At 44.4% G+C, this 18,790-nt stretch overlaps 1 protein-coding gene and 1 pseudogene across 3 annotated transcripts in view; one reads left to right on the plus strand and one right to left on the minus strand.

Moving 5' to 3' along the window:
- The window catches only part of PLEKHM3 (pleckstrin homology domain containing M3), a 196,351-nt gene that overhangs the window by 137,031 nt on the left and 40,530 nt on the right, over positions 1-18,790 (minus strand). For 2 of the 3 annotated variants that reach the window (XM_021076247.2, XM_021076248.2), the window contains exon 3: positions 7,948-8,883. In XM_021076247.2, the coding sequence (XP_020931906.1) occupies positions 7,948-8,883 (936 nt within the window). Of the gene's footprint in view, positions 1-7,842; positions 8,884-18,790 lie in introns of all 3 variants that reach the window. The other variant, XM_084998762.1, reaches the window with a different exon arrangement.
- On the plus strand, positions 11,669-12,291 carry LOC146396114 (BCL2/adenovirus E1B 19 kDa protein-interacting protein 3-like pseudogene; annotated as a pseudogene).

The following is an 18,790-nucleotide window of genomic DNA, read 5'->3' on the forward strand; positions in this document are numbered from 1 at the left end:
AACCTGCAACCTCATGGTTCCTAGTCAGATTCATTCCTACTTTGCCATGACAGGAACTCCTATCCAGGTTATTATTGACCTATGTGGGCAAATACTAAAAAATAGCTAATCCTTATACAGCACTTACTATGTGCCAGGCACTGTTTCCAGCCCTTTTAACTTATTTTTTACCATAAACTGAGGAGGTAGATGTTATTCTCACATCTGAGATTTTAAATGGAGGTGGAGAGAGGTTAAGTAATTTACTCAGTCACGTGAATAGCAGATGTAGAAATTCAGCCAGTCTGATTCCAGAGTCCTCGCTCTTAATTATTTAAGCATGCCGCTGCTCACTATTATCATGTACTTTCATTGACAACGTTCTAGTCAGCAATCCTTGGGTAAAGCTGCCAATCATTCACCACTCACAAAACAATGCAACTATAAAACCCAAGTATCTCCATCTTAAAGGTTCTGCCAAGGCCTTTTCTGAACATTAAGTGCTACATAGTGTGCATCTGACTGAACTGTCCATTCATCCCTCATTTTCTCTTGTGCATATTCTCAACCAGACTATAAAGTCCTGGGGGTCCAGGCCACATCTATGCTTCTTTTGTATCTCCCATCACACCTACTGCATAAGAAGCACACGACAGAAATTCAAGTTTTACCTTTGATAGTGGTAAAAGCTACGAAGATTTTTCTGGAGTTTAAATCTGTAGGAAATATGAGGACAAAGTTTAAAATGGGGGAGTGAGGACAGACACGGCTTTAACACTTTAGCTTTCAAGTTCTCTATAACAGGGATCCTCTGACAGGACCACAGACATGGACGGAGGGGTATTCAATCCAGTGGCCATGACTGCTTGACCCCTTTGTCTCCCAGTCCCATCCAGCCCCCCACATACTTTGGGGGGTAGGTGTTTTATACATCTGAGAGGAGCACAGCCTGCACCTCACTTCTACTTGCACATCCCGAGGTGCCTGGTGGAGCATGTGTGTGGCGTACATGAGGGGTTTAATAAACCCTCGTGAAATAAACCACTAAAACTCCACTTAAGGATTTTACCATCAGCAACCCCTCCATGGTCACATTCGAGACTGAGGAAATAAAGCCTAGCCCTTCAGCACACACCCAAAAAACCCCCTTCTTCTCTGAGAGGTAATAAAATACACTCGAAACCAAAATAGACAATATGAAATGAGAAGGCAACAAAGGACTAAATAATTTTCATTTATCCAAACTCTATGTTTTGAGGGGCATAGCTGAATCTTCCTTAATTGTTTTGTCTCCTCTAATTGGCTACCCTAAGTCAAATAAATCTCACTGTATTACCATTCCTAATAAGTATGAGACAAATTTGAAAATAATAGTAGAAGATTGGAAGTGGAAATACCAAAGAAAGTCAATTTCATTTTATTTCTGTCTCTCATTTCCTTAGCAGAGCTGGCACTTTGGCTACTGGAGGAACCCCTAATTTTTCATGTGGGACTCAAAACAGATTTTGACTACTCTAGAATCTGCTTTTTCAAGAGCATATGTTATAAGGTATATAACTTTCTTCCTTGGCACTTAAAAACCTACAGCTCTGTCTTTACCTATATGCACGTGCATAATCAGCTCCCAAATTCAATTTCTCTTTTTTCTTCAGATTTGCATTCTGCATGATTTGCTGGGAAGCCAATAAGTAACTATGCCCAACGCAGAAATATTGCTTACTTCCAGACTCGCAGCTATTTAATGAATAATTAACCACTCCATACTTTCTATCGGGAATGCTTGTATTACCAGGGTGAAGGTATCCTTTAGGTCTAAATGATGTCATAAAATAGGCCTTTGCCAGAAAGACGCCCTCATTTATCACACGAAATGCCATGTGGTTTTAACAAGGTCGATACTGTTTGTTTAATATATTTTGCTTTCATAGGGGCTTGAAATGATTTGTTTTTGCAGCTGTAACAGAGTTAAATTAGGGATTTAGCTTCAGCTTAGCTAGTTGAGCATATATAACCAGGGGCTATTAATTATCTGCCTAGAGGCCTTTGGTCATCTTCCCACAATGTACAGCATCTTGGGGTGCTGAGTTGTACCATAAGCAGCCAGATTCTATCCTAAAATAATCAATCCTGGCTTCTCAGGAACCGAGTAAGATTAAATAATTCAATTTTTTATGTCTTATTCCACAACCCCACCCACCCACATGTAAATGTTATTAAATGCACAGATTTTTTAAAAAAGCTGAGTAAGGAACTGAAGAGAGGAATCTCAGTTGAAAGACTAGTTTTAGACGTCTGTTACCACAAATGAGAAACTTAAAAAAAAAAAAAAAAGCAAAAAAAACCCACTTTTCTGAGCACCAATAATCAGTCTGCTTCCCCCTTTCTGTCTTCTCACAACCACTGTTCTGCCTTAAATGGAGCAGGGGGAGAGAAGGAAGTTCGCTCCAAAGATAAACTTGTCAAAAGCCTACTCTACAACCCAAATTCCTCACTACCTGTTTGTGAATGTCAGCCGGGAGCCACTGCTGAAAAGCTCTGGGAGGGAAAAAAAAGAAAAAGAAAAAAGAAAAAAAAGCAAGGGGAGAGAAGGGAAAAGGAGGGGTGGGGCAAAGAAAAACTAGAGTGCAATTCAAACAAAAATGAAATCTCACACACACACACACACACACACACTCAGACAAAGAGAAGGGGGAAAAGGCTCCCCCTCCCACCTCAGGTCCTAACCACATACTTCTTTATCAGAGGTTCATTGTCAATCAATTAGCCGAGGCAGCAGGGGTCTGTGAGGTGGGGGCACCCAGGGAAACAATGGGCAGCCCTGTTGTATTACTATTTAATCACTTTTGCTAAATAAATAAAGCAGCCCCGAGGTGCTGTCATGTCAAGGGAATTTATAACAAAAAAAAAAAAAAAAAAAAAAAAAAAAACTTCATTTTTCATTGGTCATTCCTTTTTTCCCTTCGGGACAAGAGAGGGTTATTACTGTAGCCTTAAGTTCCATCTTTGTGTTTCTTGCCTTTGATTCCCACTCGGACCCTGCCACTTTCTGGCACTAATTTGTCAGGCTGAACAAAGAGAGGATTTGTACCTCCTGTAAGGTCTCAATTAGGAATGGCTTCTGCTGTATTATGTGCCATTCAGAGAGGACACAATGCCGGTAATTACAGGAATTTGCACTAAATGGCTGAAGAATTCACAGCAAAACTCCCCCCCCCCCCACCCAAACCCCTTGGGTTTACCCCTCCCAAAGCCTCGGGGTGGCGGGGGGCGGGGGTGGGGAGCAAAAAGCTCTTAATGCCAGAGAGACATAATTACCAACAGCAGTCCCAAGAGGTTAAACAGCAGCCAAAGGAGTAAAACAACCATAAAAACTGACAGTGTGAAATGGTGGAGGGGATCCCCTCAGCTGGCTGTTTTTCTTGCTGTCTCTTCTGCTAACATTTTCAATTTCAGTTCAGAGTCAGGAACAGTGACCTGGGCTGTCTGATTTCACTTCCAGATTACAAAGCAGTAACATGTGAGCTTTGCATCTCTAGTAGCATCTATAAACAAGGCCCAGGGCCCTTTTATCATAATACTCAATTGCTAGGTTTCTTGATTGCTGGGAAATTACAGGAAAAAATATCCCTATGTACCAGGGCCAAGAAAACCATGTATCAATTGAGAGGAAATAGATATGTATACATGTCTAATTCCTGAAGAAAACCAGGCTCCTGCCTTATAATTCAATTTATACTGCATTTTGTGAACGACCTCATTTAGAACCACTTACAGGTACATACTCCATAAATATTTTAATAAGCTGCATAGTCATTTGTTTTAGCATTAATATTTTAACACCACAGATGCCCCACTGCCAAACATAATTTTGAATCCCAACCAATGACTTCATTAAAGAAGCATTCCTCATTTTCTGCTTACAGAGGTGGTTTCTGCAAGGCTGACTAAAGCACCAGTAAATTAATTGTCCTTAAATACCACTTTCCTCACGTGCTTCTCTGCCCAAGAACCTTCTGTGATTCAGGGTCGAACATGTAGTTCAGCCTTATCAAACAGTGCTTTTGCGTAGGTCAAAAATGACCGAATGCCTGCAATTTCATAGAGTTCCACTTTGCACCACCCCTGGCAGCTCTCTAATCTGACATGAGGACCTCACTTCCACAGCTCGGCTCACAGCTGCCATTTGGCATCAGTGAGGGTGATGATTCCACTGACGTCTTCTCTGGGGGACTGCAAGTGCCATGAGGGCAGGGACCACGTCGGCTTTCTCCAAGCACTGACTTGTCCAGGTGCACTTGACTTTTGGGCTCCTACAGTAAATGAATGGAAGAACTTAACTTTCAAAGGCATGGTCTCAGGAAGAAGGAATGGCGAAGAGAAAGGGCCTGGAGCCATGAATGACCAAGGGAGGAACAGACCAGAACAGCAAGACGACCACTGTAGCTGGGTTTCCTAGCACGGGACGGCCATGGAGCTAGAGACAAAGCCATGCAACAAACCACACATAATCAAATACAACTATAAAAAGTCCAAGCACATGTTAAGAAATACACACTTACGCACAAGCATGTATTTTCCAAACCATAACCTCAGGCATTTGGGGATGGTCGGGGTCCATTTTCTCTTCAGGGGCTCTTTAAGTTTTAAAAAAGGATACAGAAAATTCTTCACCTACAGATAGAATTTAGTGAAATGAGGCCAACTGCACTATTTTGTAGATTTAAAAGCCAACATTTGTGGCTCCCCTGAATAGCAGCTGAATGACATCATGATAAAGAGCGGCTCGGTACAGTCTCCCACTTTTAAAGTTTATGCATCACAAATATTTAAAGGCGGGGGTGGGGGGACACTAAGTGGACATAAACACTCGTACTCTAAAGAGGCGCACTTAAATGGTGAAATATTGCGAATTAGCTTTCCCACAAACGCCCGATAAAGCCAAGGTTCAACTGAAAACAATCTGCTGGACTTTTTGACCGTTTGGAAGGTAAACATGCTATGCAACCAGCTTTTTTACTGAACGTGTGTTTTTATGAGGTTGAAAAGTTTGGGGACCCAAGTTACTAAATGAATAAACAGCTGGTTTAGATTAACTGTGTTTGTGAGAAACATAGATCAATTTTAAGTTCCATCTGCTATAATAATCTTTGATAAAATGAACAGCCTCCCAAGAAATTGCAAAAACATTCAGAGGTTTTGCTCAACAAGTTCTGGCCTTTTTCTTTTGAGACTCTGCCCCCTACAGGAGATGACATCTTCCTACCTGAGGTAGGCAACCAGTACGCCAGGTATGGTTCATTAAGGAAAACGGAAAGCCACCCATAAACCAGGGTACCACAAAGCAACTGAGCGTAGCAGTTTCAGATGGAAGAGGGGACACTGAAGTGAAACTAAAAATTTCTACTTGAGAATCAGCCACACTGTACAAATTAGGATTGACCTCTCCCCACGCCAAACAAGAAACCTACCCGTGCCCCCATTAGAACTCCAAACCAAAGCATGAAGGTAAGAGCGGAGCCGAGGAAATGAGTTTCAGACCACATCTACGCCTGCCTCCTGAGTTCCCTGTTACCACCCACCCCCAACTTATTCTCCAGCCATTCAGTGAGCCCGGATTCAGACAGCAAAGGGAAGCATCCCAAAACACGGACCCAAAAGCAGCTGCCCCAAGGTTCTATCTCAGCCCAGTACATGATCCTTTTCCTACTCTCAGCTTCCTTCTCCTGGTCTCTTCAATTCACTCTTCTAAGTCTTTTCTGTTATCAGGTCACCAACTGCTAGATGTAGTGGATCTGTGGAATGGTACCCTCTACCTACAGCTCTCCTTCCTCCGGGTGCTAAAAATGCTACCCAGGCAGTTCAGAATGTGGGCAGGGCACCCTCCATCAAGAAGTGGACTTCGGAGAGGAAGGTGAATTAGGAGGCTGCAGGGGGACCATCCTTGTGTAACGCCTGATGCTTTTCTTCCCCCTCCGTCATCAGAAAGTTCCTCCAGCTCACACTCCGGTCTCTACCTTGAAAATGAAGCTGAGCTCTTCTCCCCGATTCCAGTAACACAGCAGATTTGTGGTCCCTCTCAGCACTCTAAAACCACAGAAGTGTACCATAATTCCAGGATGTCCAGAGTAAGCACTTAAAAATTACTGTTGAATGGCTGAATTCTGAAACATAATATATGCAGTAGTACAATAAGACACTGATATGTCCATAATTTCCAAAAACTGCACTAAAACCAGCGTCTCCTTATTTTAAAGCACTTTCCATAAGGAGCTGGCTGATGTAACACAAGGTCACTCATGCCTGCGGACATGTGCACGTCACCCAGTGCAGCTTCTTTACCATCTTGGGGTTTCTGGTCTCTTCCACCCAACCCTGCAAGTGTCGGCTCCGCAGTTACTGAGGCCCTCTGGACAAAGCAGACATGAGTCCCTGAATCCCTCCTTTACGTAAGTTATTGTTCAATAGAAAAGACCATCATCATAACTAACCTAAGTTCAAAGTTTCACCGTGCCACCACTATTTGTCTTTTGATACAGGAACAAGCACAAAATTGAAATTTCAGTCTTGACTGGTGGTGAGCCCCTGTTCACTTTTTTTGGGGTCTTTTTAGGGCCACACCCGCAGCATATGGAGGGTCTCAGGCTAGGGGTCAAATAGGGATTGTAGCCACCGGCCTACACACCACAGCCATAGCAACACCAAGTCCGATCCACGTCGGCGACCTACACCACAGCTCAGGGCAACACCAGATCCTTAACCCACTGAGCGAGGACAGGGATTCCTTTCCCCTGAGCCAAGACAGAAACCACTTTTTCTTCACTTTTAAACAACATACTTAAATCAGATACACTTGAATTGAAATTTCCCAAATCAGGCTTCTAATTCAAGCTACCTTTGAGGGAAATTTCTCGTGACAACTTTATGGAGTTTAGTAAAAGGTAAATAATTTGATTTTGTTTACAGTAGATTCATAGACTTGATTTAGTGAGGGCTGTTTTCTCCCCAGTTTTCTGTTGGGACGAAGGGGGAGGAATGGTGAATGGAGGAGACATGCAGTGCTCGGGTTTTAAGAACTAACAGATGACTGGCCTTGGACTTCACTTTGTGTCTCAGCCTCCCAGCAGGTCCAGCAGCCCCTGGCTTCCCCAGGATGAGGCACAGGCTGATCGTGACTCAGAGGTCATCTGTGGAATCATCCTCACCCTGCTCTTAGCCACCTCCAGACTTTCTGTCAAGGCTGACTTTCTGGATTCCACCTTAACAAGATTTGACAAGGTCATGATCAATGAGTTACTGGCTATGGACACTCTACTTGCCTGAAGAGTGTTCTTAGTCAGCTCTAGGCTTGAATGTCTCTTAGGAGACCATGTGTGACATCCACATTCCCCGTGACCTTTACTGAAGAAGGCAGAGGAAAAAGAATCACAGCAGACTTAGGAAGCCAAAATTCTAGCCTGGTTATGCTCCAGTGAGGCACTTGGCTTCAATGGGGCAGATCAGAGCAGCGTCTACCTACTTCACCAGGCATGAAGGTGGACAGGTGTTTTAATATAACAAACTCCTTGAAGGAGAGATGCTTTGAAAACAAGAGGTACCTGGGATTGGCCTTTTAAGGGGGTTTTTAGAGTGAATTCCAAGTGTGGAATTCAGGATTGTTCTTTTTTTGGGGGGAGGGGTCTTTTTAGGGCCATACTTGTGGCGTACGGAGGTTCCCAGGCTAGGGGTTGAATCGGAGCTATAGCTGCCAGCCTGTGCCACAGCCACAGCAATGCAGGATCCAAGCCATGTCTGAGACCTACACCACAGCTCATGCCAACACCAGATCCTTAACCCACTGAGTGAGGCCAGGGATTGAACCTGCACCCTTATGGACACTATACCTTCGTTGGGTTCATTAACTGCTGCACCACGATGGGAACTCCCAGGATTGTTCTTTAATGAGCTTTAGGCTGAAAATTTGCTTCATACCTGCGCATTTGAAGCTCTGAGCAGTGAGTCCTCGTTCCAAAGACAAAGTCGTCAGGATGCTGAGGAAGCTGGTGGTCACAGATTGGCGTTTGTTCTTCCTGAGTTCATGCCCCCCCATCTGATCCTTGGGTTTGCTCCTCAGCGTGACTTGCGGGTTCTGTTCCGAACTCCTTGCCGCATTGGCAGCTGTCTTCAGGGCCTCCATCCACTCCTGAGCCCTCTGCCGGGTCTCGGCACGGAGACGGAGGACATCTTGGGGGAAAATGACCTGAAAACAAGAGTCGCAGTCGTCCAGGTTGTCCAACTGGACGGCCAGACACACGTCCACGTTGTAGCTCAGCAGGGGATCCTCATCCAGCTTGCCCGGCTGAAAGGCCATCAGGTAGGACCTGCTCAGCACGAACGTAAATGCCTTCCAGTTGTTCTGGACAGTCAGCCTGTAGAGCGTCCCTGATTTGAGGATGTTTTGGTACTGTTTGGGGCCATCCAGGACAGGGGATGGCATGAGCAGCTGGCTGGACTTCTTCTGTAAACAGTGATTCTGTGCGCAGTCGACATGATGCCCGAGCCCCGGGGAGTTGGCCAGCTCGTCCGGCCGCCCCAGGTAAGCAGGCACGGCAGCGTGCACACCCTCCCAAAGCTTCTGCCCCCAGTCCAGCGCCTCCCACGGCGACTCGGCCTTTAGCTGCAGCTGAGTGTTGTCATACAGAACGGTATCCACCAGCCTGGCCTCAAGGTTGCCCAGAACAGATATGCTCTGGAAGTGTGACAGCTGGTACGTGGCATAGAGGTTCTGATTCCCACTGCTGTCGAGGCTGTAGAAGTACAGGTTGTAGGGTGAGAGTTCTGCGTAACAGCTTTGCCAGTAACTGTCATGGTTTTTCCGAATCTCCAGGTACCCCTTCTTCAGAATGTTTGGGAATGCCTGCTTGTGTTCTAGAAAGAGAAAAAAAAGAAGAAGCAGCAGCGACACATTAATTCATGAACATGAATGAACTGAATGAGACAAAAAGGCAGGTATACGCAACCCAATAGATCAGGGGTCAACGTTCTTCTGGCTCAAATTAAACATAGCAGAAGTAGTAACATTCTAAGAGTATCTAATCCACAGGATGGAACTGGGGGGAAAAAAATCTCACGTCTGAAAAACTTAACTAGGGTGGAATTCTGAGTGCAAGATTAAGTGCTGGGGTGAGGGGTTCACTGTCAATTTGACGTGCAGAAGCCTGTGCAGAAAGAAACCCTGGAATGACTACGCCCTGTGGGCCCACAAAACAACTGCGCTTTGCCAGGATCTCCCGCTTTCTAGGTAATGTTCTACAGAGCACCAAGTACGCGCGAGAGAACGTTCCTCCGGCCCCCCGACCTAACTCCCTGCTAACACCCCTCTTTCTTCAGGGTGGTAAAGCCAGGAGGGGTCAGTGGAAAGGAGGGAGTGTGCAGCACGCAGCTCACAAACTCCGGTTTCTCAAGACACCTCACCAGCCTTCAAGGCCAAGCCATGAGCCTTCTGTCTTATAACCAGTATAATGTCCAGACAGGACCCGACTGGTTCACTTCCTAGGTCTCCGCTTGGACAGCAGTTCTCTCTCCCCTCTGAGCCTCTTTATGCTGTTCCCATCACACACTGCCCCCTCCTCTCAGCCATCCTTTCCTCCAGAAAGGGGTTTGTCCTGACTACCCCACTCCTACCCCCCCGGGTCTGTACCAGGGATTCTTACTATGCTATTCCTCTCTAATGAGCACTTATAAGGCTACACTGAATAATTTACTTAAATATCTGAATGAATAATTTTGAAGTTTTTTAAAGAGTATGTCCTCCCTACTGGACTGTAAGCTCCTCTGAGGACAGGGTTGAGGTCATAGCACGTAGGGCAATGCCTGGTACACACTAGGTACTAAGTACCTGCTGAATTAGAACAGAAATAAAGCTCCCAGCACAATGTCCAGCATATGGTAGTGGGAGTCCCTTCCCTCCCCTTTGGTTTCACAAGTTTGCCTGGTCATGCCATTTTTAATGATTAGCTACAGTTATGCACAAATTTCATCCTTTAATAAAAGAGGATGATCACTTGGGGGAGTTCCTGTCATGGCAGTGGAAACAAATCTGACTAGTATCCATGAGGATGTGGGTTCGATCTCTGGCCTTGCTCAGTGGGTCAGGGATCTGGTGTTGCCGTGAGCTGTGGTGTAGGTCATAGATAAGGCTTGGATCCCTCATTGCTGTGGCTGTGGTGTAGGCCAGCACCTGCAGCTCCAATTCAACTCTTGGCCTGGGAACTTCCATATGCTAAGGGTGTGGCCCTAAAAAGCAAAAAAAGGCGGGGGGGGGGGAGGGGATTGTCACTTGGGAGACGTCCTGATGCTTTTATCAGGCCTGAAAATGAGGGAGCTCTCCTCTCAACCAGAGCTTTTCATTTCTAAGATGTTTCTCAATCTCTTTGCTGACACACATCAGAGACAGTCACAAACAAATTGAGTCATTCCCTAAAGGAGACAAATCACATTCCCAAAGGGTATGATTTCTGATCTTGGCTGAAGAACAAAAAAAAAAAAAAAAAGACTAATACAGCCCTAGATCTTAAAATAGTAAACCAAAAAAGAGAAAAGGAGAGAAACGCAGCAGAAAAAAGCCCATTTTACCTGCTTTACATCTCTGGTCCTGATATTCATTAGTATTTCTGTGCTAACTCAAAAGCCACTAATTTCTTGCAACTCACACTAATCCCTTTGTAGAGAGATAATGGGTGCCTGTTCTCATGTTATCTTTCTTTTCTGATAATGCAGTAGGAGAGGCAGTGCTGTTAGAGACGCTGCTGCCGCCTCCGCTCTCACTTCCATCAGGCACTGATGACAGTTCAACCCTTTCCATAATAAGACCCATAACCAACCATGCGTCCCTCCATCCCCCTCGTGTGACCCAACAGCTCAGCTATGCATCCCCAAGTAAAATGAAAACCACTTCTCTTGCTTTTAGCTAGGAAATTTCCTCTCCTTTTCTTTCCTTCCTGGAGAGCTTTCTACCGCAGCAACCACGAATTAGAAACTCTACCTTTAACTGGACCCAAACCAGCAGCAAACCTGGCTGAAACCTCACTCCTTTCTAACTGTAAGGCTAGGGTGGCAGGTGCCAGTTTGGGTGGATGCGTGGAAGCCTAGCTAGGGAGTCTCCAAAGTTCCCCTGCCTTCCCACTGCACAATAAGGTAAAGAATGCACTGTGCTTTGGTATTTTCTCCCCACTTCAGCCCTCCCTAAACAGGTCTGTTACACTGAGACAGAAAAGAGAGGTGTAGATCATAGAAGTGGCCCATCCTTACAGGTTTGTAGTGTAACTTCTTGAAAAAGAAAACAGATGTGATTAGGAAACTATTCAGTGTGTCCTCCTTTGTTGAGGGCCTGATTCTATCAAACCTATTAATATTTCATATGTGAAGTATTAATTACCTTTGATTGCAGGGGGCTGGAGAGCTACTATTCCTCTTTAATCTCTGACAGCTACTTTCTACTGAATCTGCAGTTTAATATGTTTGCCATTGACAAGTCAGATGTTATATACTTAAATCTAAGCTTTCATTAGTTTACTACAGTTCAACTTTTATTTCCCCAGACTGTATCATTTCAACTCATTGAATGAACATCACACACATTCTTTAAAAGTGCTCCATGTCAGAGAACCAGAGATGGGCCTGCTGTGGCCGCAGTCCTTCCAGCCGCCCAGCAATGTCTTCTCACTTATTAGAGCAGCTGCCACCTCTGCCCAACAACCACCACCGTGAGAAAAGGCAGGCAGCCTCTGCCCCCACCAGCCAACCTCAACGTTCCTGGTGGAGCGCCCCATGCAGAGCAGCCAGGGCAATGGGGAAGATGGGGGCTAGGACGTGCACCGTCCTCATCCTCTACCCGCAGTGGAGACACAGAGAAGATTCTTCTGGATGAACAACATGAATCTGGACAGAGAAGTTCAAGAGGCAGCTTCCACTGTGATGGCGATTTCCCACAAGAGGATGGGTGGATCATGTTTGATGTGGAAAATACACACCAGCAGGGACCACAGTCCTCAGTCAGAGAAGAGCTTGTAGGAGGAGGGAAAGAAGAGGATGCTGTGAAGAAAAGTGTAGACTGGGTGTCCGCCTGGCCTAGCAGACCTGAAACATTCCACCTCAGGAGCTCCACTTCGGGCACCCTAAACGTTGTTTCTTTAAGCATGAGCAAAGGTGGAACCATGAAGAGAAGGGGGAGTTCCTGCAGTGTTCATTCTATCTCTCTGCCTTTCTCAGTCTGGGCTTTGGGGCCAAGCATCTACATTGGAAAATGACAGCATGCCCTCTGCCAGCACCTACTGAGGGAAAAAAGAGCCCTTGGGAAAGCTTATGACTTGTGAACTGGTGTCTTATCACAGTAGTTTATTTGAACTTGAGACCATTCTAAGTATGACCCAAATTACGGCCCTATTTTTACATATCCAAGTTTCAGTAACTCTCGAGTCCACTATTTTATTCAAACTCTGTTGAGGCATTTTACTAATAACCTCATTCTCTTTTTGGCCCATGAAATACTTCAGAATGTCCTAAGAGAATTTACTGTTATTTAGAAATTTGCAAGGGCTTCTTTTCTGAAAACGCCACCAGCAGATTATAATTTTGTCAACAGTGCTGCTGTCTCCTTTTAGCGCCACCAGACTTAAACCTGCATCATTCATGGTATAAATTTTACTCTTGCCAGAGAACTCTCATCTCTCAGATGAACAAATGATATAAATGCTTTGTTGTTTTGTTATTTCTCAAGACAAAGGCAAGCTTCTATAAGCTTGAATTTATAGTTATTAAAAAAGAAAACAGGAGTTCCTTTGTGGGGCAGTGGGTTAAAGATTCAGTGTCATCACTGCAGCAGCCCAGGTTGCAGCTGTGGCACAAGTTCCATCCCTGGCCCAGGAACTTCCACATGCTGCAGAAGTGGCCAAGAAAAAAAAAGAAAAAAGTTTCCTCTTAAAAACAAAAATAAAAAAAACAAGACACATGAAAAATAATCCTAGGCAATAAAAAATTATTCTACTTTGTTGTACAGTAGACATTAACACAACATTGTAAATCAACTATACTTTAATAAAATTTTAAGATTCAAAAATAAAATAAAATATTTTAAAGTAGGGGAAAAAAATTTCTGGAGTTCCTGCCATGGTACAGTGGGTTAAGAATCCAACTGCAGGAGCTCCTGCTGTGGCTCAACGGGATTGGCAACATCTTGGGAGCACCGGGCCACAGGTTAAGTCCCTGGCCCGGCACAATGGGTTAAGGATCTGGCATTGCCTCAACTGCAGTTTAGGTCACAACTGTGGCTCAGATCTGACCCTAGGGCCCAGGAACTCCATATGTCACTGTGGGGAGGGGGGAAAAAATCCGACTGTAGCAGCTGGGGTTGCTACAGAGACATGGGTTCAATCCCTGGACTGGCACAGTGGGTTAAAGGATCCAGCATTGCGACAGCTGAAGCATAGGTCACAGCTGTGGCTCAGATTCAGTCCCTAGCCTGGGAACATCCATATGTTGCAGGTATAGCTATAATACTTAAAACAAAACAAAACAAAAACACTTTTTATTTTTTAAAAATTATTTTAAAACAAACAAAAGTGGGGGAATTCCTATTGTGGCTTAGAGGTAACGAACCCAACTAGTATCCATGAGGATGTGTGTCTGATCCCTGACCTTGCTCAGTGGGTTAAGGATCCAGCGTTGCTGTGAGCTGTGGTGTAGGTCCCACATCGCTGTGGCCTGGGAACTTCCATGTCATGGGTATGGCCCTAAAAATACAGACAAACAACAACAAAAAAAGTGTTTTATCTTAAAAATGAATGATATTATCTCTGTCTCGACTAGTATCATAAATGATTCGGGTAGAACCACTGACACAGATTATGGCCACTCTCTCCCTAATGAAGAGAGAGAAAGGTGATCAAAATGAATCACTGTACCCATAAATTTCACACGAAAACCACAAGAGAGTAACTTCCTCATGAAAAAGAGCAAGGAACCAAAACAGAAACCGCATCATAAAGAACCCATGAACCCTTTGTTTCCCCACTGCTTTCCCCTGGGGCTAGTCATGAAGTCCTGGGCAGTTTCTCCTCAATTAAGATCACTTTCCCTCTCCTCCTCGCCCGAAGTCCCAAGTGCAATGGCTTAAGGATGGGGGAAGAGGGGATTTTGCCCTCATGCACCTGGATTCATCTCTGTTCTGCCCACCCACCAGAGGGTTCCTTTTTTGCCCTATTTCCTCTCCCTGTTCTCAAAAGTTTCCATTCTCATGGCCACCATCCTGATCAAGGTCTTAAATGGGCTCCCACGTCAAGTCCTCCCCTAAACCCCACCCACGTCACACACTGATGGAAAACTTTTCTGGGTCACTCATTACCTTTCTCGTGCCCCCCTCACCAGGCCAAAACCCTGCACAGGTTTGCTGGGGCTGCACAATCAAGTCTAAACTCCTAAGAGGGGCCTTAACACATTTTCTTATGCAAACATTCAAATAGCCAAAGGCACGGAGACAAGTAAAAGGACAGCCGTGGACGCATCCCTCAGCTTCAAAGATCATCAAGTTTCTGCTATTCTGGTTTCCTCTCTCCCATTCCTCTAAAACTCTACAGTTTTTTGTTTTTTTTTTTTACTGTTTTTTGTTTGCATTTGTTTTTGTTGGAATATTTGAAAGCAAACTGCAGACATTTAACCATTTCTACTATAAAATATATCTCTAATCTAACAGATAAGAATTTTACAGTATATACATGATACCATTTTCATACCCAAAACATAAATAATTCCTTATCCAATACCTAGTCTGTATCTAATTTTCCTAGATTATCTCAAAAAATTTCTGTATATGTTCGATTTAGAGTCACACATTGATTTGGTTGATATTTTAAGCATCTTTAAATCTATAACAATTCCCTCTTTCTGGGTTTTTTCCATGCCATGTATTAATTGAAGAAATTAGTCCATCTGTCCCATAGAATTTCTCACATTCTGCATGTGGCCGAGTGTATCCTCACGGTATTATTCAAATGTTCCCGTATTGCAGATTTTTTGTCAACTGCTATTTAGATCTTGAGGTCAAGTTAAGATTTTTTTTTAATGTTACAGGTGTTTGTCTTACTTGTAGGGGTGTGAAGCTTGATTAAGGTTCAGAGGATGTTAGCCCGACCCCTCCCAGGGACTTTTCACCAAGGCGGCCACTCTTCTCCACTCCCTGCACTCCAGCCATGAGACTTGCTGTGGCTTCTGCGACTGGCCCCTCCCAACCTTCAAGCGTATCCTCTCACTGCTCCCCCACCTAGATTTCCCTGCATCTCTGCTTGCCCACGTCTTCCTCATACCTGAGAGCTAGTATAAAATCTCACCTCTTCCTGAAGCCTTTCTTCATCCCCTCTAGCTGAATTCAACTGCCCTCCTCTGAACCCCCATGACTGTTTTAGATACTATTTCACAGCATCAAATATGTATCAAATTATATAATAAAATTATTCCAAGAAAATCAGTAAGAAATGTAAAAAGTAAAAAAAAAAATTTCTGCCTCTACCTCCTAGCACCCACAATCCTTCTGCCCAGACTGTATAGTGTTTGATACGAACCCTTTAGACATGATATGTATGTAATAATAATATAAATAATAACTAGGCATGTTCACACATATTAGCATATGTAATTAAACAAAACAGGCTTTCGTTTTGGTGACTTCATGCAATTTCATTTTTTTAAAAAATCACTAAGTTCCAGATCACAATAAATGCAATGAATGAAACATTTAGGTAAACATTTAGTTTACCAAGAAAGTCTCAACTGCCTGAGTCAGCACCATGAATGAGGACATAAGAATAGGATTCCAAAGATCAGGCAATAGTTAGAATGAGAGACAAAGAGCAACAGTTTAATATTTTTAAAGAACTCAGAAGCCCATGTGGGGTGAATGAGGTCACTACTCCAAATCAAAATTATCTAGGCAAATTTAAAGGAACTATTTAAATTTTTTGTTTTTTGCTTTTTAGGGCCGCACTTGTGGCATATGGAGGCTCCCAGACTAGTGGTCCACTTGGAGCTACAGCTGCTGGCCCATGCCACGGTCACAGCAATGCGGGATTTGAGCCACACCTGTGACCTACACCACAGCTCACGGCCATGCCGGATCCTTAACTCACCAAGCGAGGCCAGGGATGGGAACTACATCCTCAAGGACGCTAGTCAGGTTCATTACCACTGATTCACAGTGGGAACTCCTATGTTTTTTTTTTTTTTTTTTTTTTTTTTTTTTTTTTTTTTTAAGTGTAACTCCTTTATTGTCCCAAGGAAACTTTTAAAGAAGTGAAAGTTTTTTGTCTTTTTGCCATTTCTTGGGGTGTTCCCATGGCATATGGAGGTTCCCATGCTAGGGGTCACATTGGAGCTGTAGCCGCCAGCCTACGCCAGAGCCACAGCAATGCGGGATCCGAGCCGCGTCTGAGACCTACACCGCAGCTCACAGCAACGCCGGATCTTTAACCCACTGAGCAAGGCCAGGGATTGAACCCACAACCTCATGGTTCCTAGTCGGATTCCTTAACCACGCGCCACGACGGGAACTCCGGAACTCCTAAGTTCTTATAACAAGATTAATAAATGTGAAAAGAAGCCAAAGCAGAGGGTGCACAGAGTACTCACATTGCTCCAGAATCACACTCTGTCTTAGACAAGCCCGAAAGGACTGCACCTCAAAATTCTACGGACATATTTCCTTTGCTCTTCCCCATCTTTCTTTTCAGTTTCTCTACAGGTTATTCAGGCTATAGTTCACTATAAGGATAGATGACTTTAAAATCTGGAAGTCTGTTTGTCTATCTATCTATCCTGAGAGCCCACAAAACAGGGCTCTCAAAACAGTTGAGAGCCCACAACTATTACACAGGCTCAAAACAAAGAGAGCAAAGCAATTTGAACACGTTTACTGAGTACCAAGTCTGTGCAATTGAGGCTGCTAAGATGACAGACGTCCTCAAGATGCTTATAGTTTCGTTTTGGTAAATGACTCGAATAGGAGGCTTCCAGATCAAAGATAAAAGAGACACCATAACATCACTTCAGAACAGATGCTTCCACAATTTGGCTCTTCTTCAAGAGTGACCAATGCCAATTACTTGTTCTCAACTGTTACTGTCTCTTGACTTCCAGATCTCATCCTCAGCCTCCCAGACTGCAGTGTCACTTGGTGCTACCTCACCTCACAGCTCTGACCCAGGTGCTGCCAGCACTACACTGAGAGCCTAGAGCACGGAATTTGTTTAGACTTCCTCAGATTCAGACTCCCTGAGAATCATCCATCCGTGGCCAGCCCCACTTCCTCATCTAGGACCGCATGCTTCTCTGGGGTTAGTTATAACCTCTCAGCTTCAGGTCTCGGTCTACTCCTCCAACTCGAGATCAAGGACTTGACCTGCGCTCAGCTCCACCCACTTGGCCTAGAGCAAAAACCCCTTCTGGCACTGTTCATGGCAGAAGTCGCAGCCCTGGCTTGCATTCAATCCCTGGTCCGGGAACTTCCATATGGCGCGGGTGTAGTCATTAAAAAAATAATAAATCATAATTCTGTCCTTACTGGCAGTATGACCATGGACAAATTACTTGGCCCAAGGCTCACTTTTGTCAACTCTAAAACGGGGCTCTGATAGCATCTTCCTCATTGCATATTACGAGGAGGAGATGAGTAACTCTCAGAACGATGCCTCACACATCTCAAGTACTCAACAGACGTTTCCTAGTTTCCTAGTTTAGCCTTCTGGTCTCAAAAAGAAGAAACTTCTTGCCTCCTTGTTAAAGCTAACCCTTCCACCTCCACTCCATACCTAATTCCCTCCCACTTCTTCAGAATCTCTACCTCTGTAACGTTGTAAAATTATTATCCCTCTGTTGATCTCTTTTCCTCGTGTCTTCTAATATCCTAAGGTTTGTTGTGTCTATTCAAAATTATTCCCTTGAACCTAAGTCTCCTATGGCTCAGTGTGTCTCCTTCCTTCAGATTCTGAATTCCTCCAGTGCCTCTATTTCCTGTCCCATACAACCTGGGATTATTGCTCTGACCTCATCTCATACCATCTCACATTTCTTCCCTCATTCCAGCCAAAAGCTTGTCAAATATGTTTTTTGAACAAGCCAAGCACTTTCTAGCCTCAAGGACGCTGAAGTTGCTGTATCCTCTGTTTGGCACATCTCGCAGCTCCACTAACTTATCTGTCTCCTTCAGTGTTTCACCTCAAAGATGTCATCCCAGTGAGGCCATCCCTCAGCACCTCGGTTAAAGGGCTCCCTCTCATGCCACCTCTATTTACCACCTTGCTTTCTTTCAAAGAACTCCCACTCCTCTCACCCCCATATTCCCAGTGGCTGGCTCCATGAGTATTTGCTGAATGTGGGCATAAAGGACTATGCTAGAATCTGTGGAAACACCAAATGAATCAGATCCTGTCAACAGTTTATAGCCCATCAGAGCCCTTCCTTCTCTTTTCACAAGTCCCACTTTCTCTTTTGCCACAGTCATCCTAATTTGAGCCCTCATCACCTCGCATCATGACACCTGGCAGGGCCCTCTAGTTTCCATCCACCAATCCACTCCACGTACTGTTAGGGCCAGAAGGAACCCAATAAACAGCATCCCTTTTCTTCACCCAAGTTTTAAACCAACTGGGATTGGTAAGGGTAGTACACATAGAGATCAGAACACAAGCCAGCTGGAGGACACGGCTTAGATGTACAGCAATAAACTGAACCCTAGAGATACAAAGACTTACCTATGCGTTACCAGCAGCACCGGCTCACCTATAAGTCA

This window comes from Sus scrofa, chromosome 15 (assembly GCF_054392235.1).
Source record: "Sus scrofa isolate SSC_HxYL_T2T_F1_AM1 chromosome 15, Sscrofa_HxYL_maternal_Yorkshire_Landrace_v2.0, whole genome shotgun sequence".
In the NCBI taxonomy this organism is placed as follows: domain Eukaryota; kingdom Metazoa; phylum Chordata; class Mammalia; order Artiodactyla; family Suidae; genus Sus; species Sus scrofa.